This window comes from Monodelphis domestica, chromosome 2, assembly GCF_027887165.1.
Source record: "Monodelphis domestica isolate mMonDom1 chromosome 2, mMonDom1.pri, whole genome shotgun sequence".
NCBI lineage: Eukaryota > Metazoa > Chordata > Mammalia > Didelphimorphia > Didelphidae > Monodelphis > Monodelphis domestica.
The window spans coordinates 233,601,626-233,613,718 of record NC_077228.1 but is presented as its reverse complement, the minus strand read 5'-3'; the positions used below and the strand labels follow the sequence as shown (position 1 = coordinate 233,613,718).

General features: G+C 35.2%; 1 protein-coding gene across 3 annotated transcripts in view; it reads left to right on the top strand.

Moving 5' to 3' along the window:
- RPTOR (regulatory associated protein of MTOR complex 1) overlaps positions 1 to 12,093 on the top strand; it is a 569,750-nt gene that overhangs the window by 400,326 nt on the left and 157,331 nt on the right. For all 3 annotated transcript variants that reach the window (XM_056817367.1, XM_056817369.1, XM_056817370.1), the window contains one exon: positions 11,223 to 11,363. In XM_056817367.1, the coding sequence (XP_056673345.1) occupies positions 11,223 to 11,363 (141 nt within the window). The remainder of the gene's footprint in view (positions 1 to 11,222; positions 11,364 to 12,093) is intronic.

Below are 12,093 nucleotides of genomic sequence, written 5' to 3'. Positions count from 1 at the left end.
AAAGTGTTCTAATCAAGGACACGTGATACCCAGTGGAATCGCGCATCAGCTATGGGAGGGGGGAAGGAAAAGGAAATGATCTTTGTTTCCAAGGAATAATGTTTGAAAATGACCAAATCAAATAATGTTTTAAAATTTTTTTAAAATTTAAAAAAAAAAGAATCAATACTGTGTATTGGTTCCAAAGCAGAAGAGCAGTGAGGGCTAGACAATGGGGGTTAAGTGACTTGCCCAAAGTCACACTGCTGGAAAGTGTCTGAGGCCAGATTTTAACTTAGGACCTCCCATCTCAAGGCCTGGCTCTCAATTTACTGAGCCCACCAACTGCCCCCGAGTATTTTTTTTTTTATTTGGTCATTTCCACCCCGAGTATTTTTTTAACAATTTTCCAGTACATTTTTCCCTTATAAGTCAAGACTCTTTTTCTGAGATACAATTTTGATTATTTGAATATTCAGGTATTAATATCTATTGACTTATTGTGCCTACTGTTAAGTATTTAGGCTAATATGAATAACAGTGACATAATATGTATAGAACAATGAATAGAAAGCCCAAGATTCTCAGTCAAGGTAATACAGCATGACTTAAGCAATAGATGTTGAGAATATTTTATAAAATGTTATTGGGAAAATGGGGAATATGGAGTACTAAAGGACATAAAGGGGAGAAAACACATCTGTTTTCTATAAACTACCTGATTATATAAATACCTAACAGGACAGGAATTTCAAAAAGTAATTAGAATTTGATCGCTGTACCTTTCAGAGAGAATGAGAGGATATTTGATAGAGTAGGATTATCTATATATAAATTCCTCAAAATAACTTGAAATAAAACTGTCTTTGAAATGCCACAGACAATTATAAGTTCTATTAGATTTTTCCACTCTTTAACATATATTACATCTCAGTGGGATTATAGATTTAGGTTAAGAATTTTCTAAAGGAAAGTTGCCTGTCTATTCCTGGAGAAGAAATCTGAGATATTTAATCTAGAAATATATGTCAAGTTTTATAATATTAGCAAATATCCAAAAACAGAAAAAAAAAACCTAGATATAGTATTAGAAAATCTTAAAGGCTCAGCTTTTCCAAATGTTTTCAGTACTAAAATTATATCATGTAATGAATGACCTGACTAGAAAACTTACTAGAAAGGTAATTTTGTGTTGTTGGAACAACTTGACAAACATAAATAAATTTCATTGAATATAATATACAGCAAAAAAAAGGAAAGATAATGGCTTTGTGGAATTTGGGGGTGATAACTTGAAAAGCATTAAAGCATGAGGAAGCATTTGCATTCAGGCTGGATGTGTGCCCAGGCACTTCATACTTAAAATATCTGAAAGTATCATTTATTGGTCTTGGTTATGAAAAAAAAGTACAATTTTTCTTTAAAATTTAATTGTAGAGTTGACTTCAGGACATAAAGATAGAACTAGGAAGAAAGATTGTCATGAATCTGAAGACATTAAAAATTATCTTACTTTCAGTGTAAAGGTTAAATTTAATGGTTGGATAAACTTTATTTACCAAAATAGAGGGAAAACAATAAAGTAGAGAAATGTGAAAGAGACTAGAGAAAATACCTATACTAGTCCTCAGCCAGAAAGGCCCCTAGTGAGTAATCACATGACCTCCTCCAAGATGGAAGCTAGTCTCTTAGGAAACTGAGGAGTCAGCCTTTTCATTCACCCAACCAAGTAGTCCAGGTGTCAGTCTAAGTTAAAGTCAGGCTCCACCCTGCAGTCTCCAATGAGGTTTCCTCGAAGACTATCTCCAGGAGACACTATCCACAAGACTCAACTTCACCAGGCTGCCAGCCCAAGGATTTTGTGGCTTTTATGGTGGTTTCCTATCCCTGCTCCTCTTCACAGAGGCCAATCAGTTTCCAAAATTGTCACATCTCTACTTTGAAGGTAGCAACTCCCCTCCTAGGATTCACACCTCTGGAACCACATGTTTCTGAGTGTGTGAGCTCTTAAAAGAATTCAAAAGTTTCTGGCTGTTTGAGTTAGAAAAAAGGGTGGAGCAGCAAGTATCTTGCTGGCTTTTTACCTCTAAAGATGTTAACTCTCCTAGGAGTAAGAGTTTGTGAACTTCCCTTACTTTAGGATTAAGTATGAGTGTATTCGCTTAGACAAAAGAGAGTTAATTCTGTCTTCAGTCTAGTGAGGTACTAAGTTATTATTATTGTTATTCCAAAGTATTTACTCCAACTAGGCAAAGAGAACATAGGATTCCCTTTTCACAAGTGCAAACTCAGAATAGACAAAGAGAATCACGAATTTCTTTTCACACCAGTTAAGGTACTATGACTTCATGCAAGAACCTTACCATCAAAATACCATCCAAAAAAAGCAACTATCTTCTACTATAACTGTGGAATATCTATTTATATATATATATATATAAATATTAGTTTATTAGGTATACAACTTTCACTTCTTTCAAAGTGCCCTTCTTACCTATATCAAGTAACAGGTTACTACATAAGGTCCAAGTTTGTTCTCATGGTGACAAATTGAATGAGAATAGTTGTTCAAAAAATGCTGGAGAAATAATAATCAGAAATATTTGTTTGGAATAAAAAAGGGTCTGGCCAGAGTTATAAGCATTTATTAATAAAATGAAAGAGTGAGAGATGAGAGAGAGAAGAGATATAAATTTATTTCCCTTAAAGAAAGATTAACCTGATTAGGTTCAAATCTCCATTTGGCTGGCTTAAGGCCTATATAGTCTTCTTTTTTTTTCCTTAAACCCTTGCCTTCTGTCTTGGAATCAATGTTGTGTACTGGTTCCAAGGCAGAAGAGTGGTAAGGACTAGGCAATGGGTGTTAAGTGATTTGCCCAGAGTTAAACAGCTCGGAAGTATCTGAGGCTAGATTTGAGCCCAGGAACTCCCTTCTCTGGGCCTGGCTCTCAATCCACTGAGCCACCTAGCTGTCCCCAAGGCCTATATATTCTTACAGCAGCAGCAGCAAGGCTATCTTATCTCTATTGTGGAAGTCCAGAAAGAGCCAGAGCTTAGTACACCTGGGTTTTTCAAACCTTCTCCAGGCCACTCACTTTCACATATCATTCCTATGGCCCTTCCTCTTTTGCTAGTGCAGCCCAAGGGACATTCATTCTACCTTGTTGTCCCCCACCTTATTTTTTGGCTGTCCTGATGAACCCAGGGGGCACCAGAGCTTAAATTCTGTCCTTGTGATCAAGGTCCCCTAATTTCTTTCACACATATTTAAATGTGAGGTCTCAGTTGAAGAGAAAATTACAAAATGGTATATATAAAAGGATGAAAGTGCTAGTCATCCGTTAGCATATAACTATAGCAAAGGAAACTGATATGTTAAACTCAATATACATAAGGAAAGGAGTCATACAAATATTTCAAACATATAATAATATATAAAATAAATATGTACAAATAAGCTACACAAATATATGTGCTATACACATGCATACATACATAATAGGGAATGATCTGAAGAGGGAAAGAACTAGAATTAAGAAGGGTTGAGAAAGGCTTCCTTTAGAAAAAATGGACTTAAATTGGGACTTGGTGAAAGTCAGGGAAGTCAACAGATGAAAGTAAGAAGAGAGACTAACAGTCTAAGAAAATATCCAGAACCAAAAAATGGAATATCTTGTTCATGGAATAGCCAGGAGACCAGTATTACTTGATCAAAGTATACATGGCAGAAAGCAAGATATAAAAAGTCTGGAAAGGTTGGAGCAGTTGCCAAACAGAACATTTAGTATTTAATTCTGAAAACAAAAGGGAGTCATTGGAGTTTGAGTTTGGGAGGTTGGCAAGATTGGATCTACAGTTTAGGAAATTCACTTTTGTGGCTGAATGAAGGATGAATTGGAATGGAGAGAGATTTGAGGAAGGCAGACCCATCAGCAGACTATCACAGTAGTCCAAATGTGAGTTATAAGGGCCTGTATTGGAGTGTTGGCAGAGAAGAGAGGTATGTATTGGAAAAACAGCATAAGGTGATATCAATAGGTCTTGACAACAGATTGGATTTTGAGAGTGGGTTGGTATAAGATAATGAGGAGTCAAGGATGATTCTTAGGTTGAAAGGCTGAGGAACTGGCAGAATAGTGCTGGCCTCTAGTAATAGCATAGGAAGAAGGGAAGAATTTAGGAGGAAAGGTAATGAGTTTAGTTTTAGATATGTTGAATTTTAGATTTCTGTCATACATGCAATTTGGCATGTCAGAAAAGCAGTTGGAAATGTGAGATTAGAGATCAACAAAGAGGTCAGAACAAGATAGGTATATTTGAGAATCATCAACATAAAGATAGTAATTAAACCCATGGGATCTGATGAGACCACTAGTGAAGTAGTATAGAGGAAAAAAAGATGGGGACTGAGGACAGAAACCTCAGGAACACATGTAATTAGGAGACATGACCTGGATGAGGACCAAGCAAAGGAGATTGAAGAGGAGTGGTCAGATAGGTAGGACAAGAACTAGGAATGAGTGGTATTCTGAAAACCTAGAGAGTGTGATCATCTGTGTCATAGGCTACAAAAAGGTCAAGAAGAATAAAGATAGAGAACAAACTATTGGAGTTGGTTAGTTAGAAGTTATTTGAGAGAACAATTTTGGTAAAATGATGCAGAAAGCCAGATTATTAAGAAGTAACAGGAGAGAATGTGGAGGATCTTGTTGTAAATAGAATTTTTTTTAAGAATTTGTCCAAAAGGGGCAGAAAAGATTTAGTTATAGATACAGTTAGCAGGGATAGAAGAATGAAGTGAGGGGTTTTTTTTGAGGATATGGGAGAAATGGGCATGTTTTTAGACAGTAGAGAAGGAGCCAGTAGATGGGGAGAGATTTAAAAAGAAAGAAAGTGGAAGAGTATAGACAGCTTTTTCTAGGAGGGATGGAAAAGAGTTATGATATAGGATGTTAACTATCAGGAATGGTGGGATCTACTTAGGGTTTATTGTTTTGATGTGGGGTTTGTATATATGAGAGCTCTTATCATGTTTGTAGACAGGACCTAATTCAACCTGTACATCAAGAAAGAAGAATCTCCCCCTTTGACATATCTGGCAAGCATCTATACTTTGCTTGAAGAGATATATAGTGAAGGAAAATTCACTGTCTCACAAAGGAACCTATTCACAAATTATTAAGAAGTTTTCCTTTCCTGGTTAAGTGCTAACCCATAGAAAGGCAGAAAATGAAAATGAGAGAGAAAGGGAGAGGATAACTATTGAAGCATTCTAGAGTAGTTGGGATGGAATGGGATCAAGAGTACTTATAGAATACTATTGATGAGAGTAAAGGAAAAGAGAATAGAATGTGATATTTAGGGGTTATGCTATGTAGAGAAAGAGAGAAGATGAAACTCATGGCAAAACACTTCTACTAAAGTATGAGATGAAGTCTTTAGCTGATTGAGTTGAGGGATTTGCAAAATGGGATGGAGAATCAACTTACAGTAAAAGTGTTGCTTGTGTTAGTGAGGACCTATTGAAATTACATAGCATAAATTTGTAGGAAACCTGTTTACCTTGTTTGGGTGACTTCTTTTACCTCATTTCTATAGTATATGAGTAGACAGTTGATAATATAAGAAAAAACTGTGCTAATAGAAAAGTATCCCATGAGAGGTTGTCGGATCTTCCCTTGCTGAGTAGATCTTCAAGCAGAGAATGGATGACTGTAAAATATGTTAGAGTCTGGAATACAATTGAGATACAGATTATCTCTAAGGTCCCTTCCATTTCTTACATGATTCTGTAATTTGTAACTTTATAAACACAGCATTTCACCACCACAATCCTAATAACAATTTACTTGCCTATTAACTTTTGCTAAATAACATAAGCCTAGAAGGAACAATAAAATCCTTCCCCCAGACTTACTATAAGTAGACAGCTGCAGATATCTTTGAGGTTAAAGACATAGTACATTTAGAAAAGGTAAAGGCTTCCTCTAAAAACAATAGAGGCCTAAAGCGATCAGGTATTATGTAAATCTCAAGTTATCTCTAGTTCTTTCAAGAGGATAAAATTAGATTGAAGGTTAAATCTTTTTTTTCTCAGATTAAAATTGGTTTCTGTAGTTTGAAAGCTTTCAAAATTCTTGGGAAATGACAGACAAGTTGATTATATATTTGCTTCCTGATTCCCTAGCCTACAAACCATTCCACTCTTAAAAAGCAGTATTTTGTTTTACCCTTGAAGAGCCAGCTGATTTTAGGTTAAGATATATTACATCTTAAAAAGTTATATCTAGCTTTCTTCTTTCCATTCATTTTCACCTTCTTGAATTCTAAAGTTCAACTAAATTGGTCTTTCTACTCCTCATACAAGACACTTCATCTCATCACAGAGCCTTAGCACAGGCTTCCCTCAATGCTTATAATTTACTCCAACATTTCATGCAGGAGAACCAGCATAGGCAAAGGCTACCAATGTCCCTGGGATGGTATAAACTGGCGTGGTTGCAGTTTAAGAACAAACATTAGGCAGTTTAAAATGGATAGGATTGAATTCTGTGTTGACAACTGTATTATGGAGTCTTAATGCCTAGCTAAGAAGTATGACCTTTATCCTATAGAAAATAGAAACCTTAGAGATTCCTAAATAATGGAAATGACTTGATAACATCTACATTTTAATATTAATATGAAATTAATGGATAGTAAAGCCTAGACTTTTAACCGGTGAACTTTTTTTATTAAACATTTTTAAAATATTTTGACGACTATTTGAATATAAATGCTTTCAGGTGTGATCCTATGTATTTTTTTTTCCAGATGAGCTCCTTCCATAGTTATTATCAGATTGCTGTAGAAGGCTATAACTCCTACTCTTCCCTCCACCCCCCCCAAAAAAAGATTAAGAAGCTCTTGTGAAGGGTCACTTAAAGAGGAAAGAAGATAGAGGCAGGGAAACTTGTAAAATTAGACTGAGAAAAGGTTCAGAGTTCTAGCAACTACAGAATCACTAAACCATTAATAAAAAATTAGGAAATTGATGAGAGTAAAGGAGAAAGATGCTGAGTTCAGTTTTAGATGAAAAGTCATAGATTAATGATGCTAATATAGACCTTAAAGAAAGTCTTATTAATTTTTCATTTTATGAGTGAGCAACTAGATTCTGGACTGTGACATGACACACAGGAAATAACATAGCTTATTTGGATATACTGAGTTTGAGGTGGCAAACAACTCACAAACAGATTTTTGAGTCATTTCACTAGGTCTTGGATTCTTGTTATTCCTAGGGTGTACCCCAGAAGGTTGCTAGTTGTTTAGGTATTGGTAAGGGTTGTTACTGTGAGTTAGATTTCATCCCAAGAACTCAATGTTCTTTTAAAAAGACCTAATTTATGTTCCCTGAGGGTAGGGAGAAGAATTATCTCCATTGTGCAGATGAAAAAACTGAGTTAACATACCTAAGGTCATGCACTCACTTTTCCTACTAGAAAGGAAATGAGTAACAGTTGTACCCTAATTTATCTTTAGAAAATAACACAAAATGTTACATCCAGTTTCCTAAGAGTCATTTTACTGATTCTATTTTCCACATCCCTCTGTAATTAAAAAAAAAAGTTTAAAATGTCTGTGGGCTACAATTAGAATTGTATAGCTCACTGAGTTTTTGGTTAAGAAAGCAAATAAAATTCAATCCTTTCTAGATAAAATTCCTGCATATTTGATAAGTTCTAGTTTTGATGTGCATTCTTGGGTGTTCAGACTTATCCCACTTATATTACAATAGAATAAAATTCGCTCAAGCCCTTGAAAAAGCAATGTCTGTTCATCAGGATTTACCAAACATTTCAGTGAAAATTCTTCAGGATCATTTGTCTAAATCAGCAAACCTAACATGACCTTGGAGGAATCTAAATGAAGCCATGTTTCACCTCCCTGACAGATCACCCCCAAAATGAGAGTATTTCTTATGAAGATGTTAAAACATTCACTGACAGCAACTCAACAGCAATCAGTATATCTAGAAAGAGAAAATGCAGAGATGATGGGAAATCTTGGCTTAGAACAAGAAGATTGATGTACGTTCCCATACTTAATAAAAAGTTATTATTTTTAGAGCTACAAAGAAAGGCACAAATAATATATAACCCTGTATACTGTACTTGAATTTCTAAGTGACATGATATCCTATGACAATCTCTCAGACACTACCCTTTAGGTCATCTTTATCATCCTATCTCATCTTGCTATACTTTACCTATCTCAATCTACCCACCCTATCTTTTTACTAAGCTGCTTCAGAAAAAATATTCAAAAAAATTTTTTGAGTTAGAAATACCATGCATCATTTGAAACTATGCCCAAAGGGCTTTAGAACTGTGCATTCTATGACTCAGCAATACCACTAATAGTTCTGTATCCCAAAGAGATCAAAAAAAGGGTAAAAGGGCCAATTTGTATACAAAAATATTTATAGGAACTCTCTTTTGTGGTGGTAAAGAATTGAAAATTAAGGGTATACCCATCATCTTAGGAATGACTGAACAAGTTGTGGTATATGATTGTGATTCAGTACCATTGTGCTATAAGAAATGATGAGCAGGATGCTTTCAAAAAAACCTGGAAAGACTTAAACTGAGGCAAAGTAAAGTGAGCAAAACCACAAGAGCATTGTAACACAACAGCAATATTGTACAGTGATCAATTGTGAATGACCTTGCTATTCTCAGCAATACAGTGACCTAAGACAGTTCCAAAGGACTTAGAAGGAAAAAAAAATTATCTACCTCCAGAATGATAACTGATTATAGTCTGAATGCAGATAAAAACATACTTTTTTTTTACTTTATTATTTCTTGAGGGGCTAGGTGTCTTTATTTTATTTTGTAATGTATCTGATTGAAAGTATGTTTTGTTAAAAATTGTTTTACAAGTATTTTGAATACATACACACACACATATATATATATAAATTTTCAAAAAGAAAAGAAATATCATTCATCCTGATCCTTGAGGATCTCTTTATACACTTCAGAGCCACCTATATAATTTTTACATGATCTGAAAGTTTGGAATACGGGATTAAATAAAGGCCACTCACTGAAGTGATTTAGAGTAGGAAATCTCATGAATTTGAAGAATTTTAAAATGAGAGGAAGAATGATCTACCTCTAGAGTGATAACTGATTATAGTCTGAATGCAGATAAAAACATACTTTTTTTTTACTTTATTTTTCTTGAGGGGCAGGGTGTCTTTGTTTTATTTTGCAATGTATCTGATGTGAAAGTATGTTTTGTTAAAAGTTGTTTTACAAGTATTTTGAATACACACACACATATATATATATAATTTTTCAAAAAGAAAAGAAATATCATTCATCCTGATCCTTGAGGATCTATTTATACGCTTCAGAGCCACCTATATAATTTATACATGATCTGAAAGTTTGGAATATGGAATTAAATAAAGGCCACTCACTGAAGTGATTAAAATAGGAAATCTCGTGAATATGAAGAATTTTAAAATGAGAGGAAGAATCAGTTTTTCTCCTACCTGTTTAAGTTCCTATATTTAGCTGCAAATGCATGATTTTTTGATAGACCAGTATCTGTATTAGATCAGGAAAGTAGAAACACACACATACACACACACACACACACACACACACACACACACACACACACACACAAAAGACTTGTGTTCAAAAAAATATGAGAGAACATTCTATGCATACTAAAAGAATTGAGATTGATTTTCCAAATCTACATCCAGATTGAGTAATAATAACTAACATTTATATAGCAGTTCTACACACTGTGCTGTGCTTTACAATTATTCTCTCACATGATCCTCACAAATCTGGTTGATAGGTGCTATTATTATCCCCATTTTACAGACTAGGAAACTGAGGCAAAAGAAGTTACATGACTTGAGAAAAGTGACATAGCTAGTGTAAGAAAGAATTTGAACTTAGTTTGAACTTTCAAACTTTAAGCCTGGCACTCTGTACATTACATCGTCTGAATTAATTGCAGTGGACTAGCCTTTCCATATTAGGCCATTTTCCTTTTATTAATTGTTAGATAGTCTGCATCATCTCATTTTATTTCTATCTAGAATCTGAACTACCAGACTGACCTGAGTAAAGCCTAGCCTACAATACCCCCACTTCCAAGTGTCTCCTTTGGAATCTTATGAGTGTTATAATTGCCTAAGGGGATTAAAAGTATATGAGTAATATACTTACTCATCCGCTCCAGAGTGTCTATCAAATGAAAAGAGGAATAGTTTCTCCTCTCCTTATCCACCCCCAGGGCTCTGGGGTCCCTCATAGACACTTAATCTTTAAAGTTATAATTGGAGAAACAGGGAGGCTTTCTTGACTGTTGTCAGTTAAAAAAAGCAACAGAAAGTGATGACCAGATTAAACTACATAGGCATCTAGGAGAGTAGCCAATTCTAAATTGCCCAGCTAGTGTTGACACTAGAAATGAAGACAGAAGATGGAATGCTGAATTCAGGAAACAATAACTTGGCCAATTTGGATGAATTTATATAGAGTATGGTCAGGGGAGATGTGATATGAAATAAGCCTAGAAAGATAACCTGGAGTCAAATTGTGAAGGCTTTAAATGCCAAGCTCACAAGTTTGTGTTTTTTTTTTGTTTGTTTGTTTGTTTTCTATAGCCTATAGTGAGCTACTGAGATTTCTTAAAGAGGGAATAATAACTGTGCCTTTAAAAAGATAATTCTGGCTTCCAGGCAGGTTCGTGTGTGTGTTGTTTCACCTACTCATGCATGCACATGCATACACACACAGATATTCTATTCATCTTTAAGCTTATTCATATTTTTATCCATTCTTGAAGGGCCTATTCAAGTTCCAGCTTTTCCATAAAGTCTTTCACATATCTGCTGCTCATATGAGCTCTTTACTTCCTGTCCAAACTTCCTATAGTGCTTATAGGTACCAAAATTTTTTTCACTTAATATTATACTGCAATATTACAGTGCAATAATTTTAGTTGTGTGATTTCTAAGTGTATAACAATTTTCTAGTGCTCAAGCACAAAGACCATATTGTTTATGTGAAGGTTTTTGCCACCTTGGAACATAAAATAGGACTCATTATATGTTAAGTTGAGTTGAATTAAATTAAATGAGAAGAATATCTGAAAGAGATCCAAATCCAGAAAGTAGGAAACGGTAGAGAGTAGCCCTTAACTGTTTTCTCCCCTTGGCTTTTCAGGTTCGTTGTGCTGCAGTCTTTGCCCTCGGCACTTTTGTGGGTAACTCTACAGAGAGGACTGATCACTCTACCACCATTGATCACAATGTGGCTATGATGTTGGCTCAGCTTATCAATGATGGAAGCCCTATGGTTAGGAAGGTAAGTCAAATATAAGAGGATTAGCAAGAATCAAAAGCCTTAAGGAACTCTGCTTTCAGTGACCCACTGGAGATTTGAAATTTGGTGGTCCCATCAGCTATTCACTTTTATGCCTGAGTTGTCATATACTCCCTAGAACTCTCTTCTCTGCTTCAAAGAAGAAGTGGCTGCCTCAGGGCCTTAAAGAAAGAAAAAAGAAAAGGAAAGAGGAAGAAGAGAAAAATCAATCAGCAAAACTAATCAATACTTGGAAAAAGTCTGAAAATTTATGCAATATTCCATGGACTCCCATGGACCTCAAACTTCTGGAATGGAGTCTCAGGGAAGGTGAGAGATTAGGAAAAGCTTCTATAGAAAGTGAGATTTTATCTGTGACTTGACGGAAGCCAGGAGGAAGAAATGAGAAGGGAGAATATTCCCCACATGGGTGACAACCAAAAGGCCCAAAATGGGGAGATAAAGAATTGTTTGGGAGGAAGAGCCAGGAGACCAGTGTCACTAGATCACTCAGTCCACCAGAAGTGCAAGATATAAGAATGGAAAAGTGGGAAGTGAAGGAAGTATAGAGACTAGATTATAAAGTACTTTGAATACTAAACAAATGATTTTATTTTTGATCTTGGAAGTGAGTGGGAATGATTTTAGACAAAGTCCATTCCCTGCATGAACTTACTTTTATTTAACACCTGCAGTTTTACCATTTTTATTTTATTTCCATCTAAACCCACAT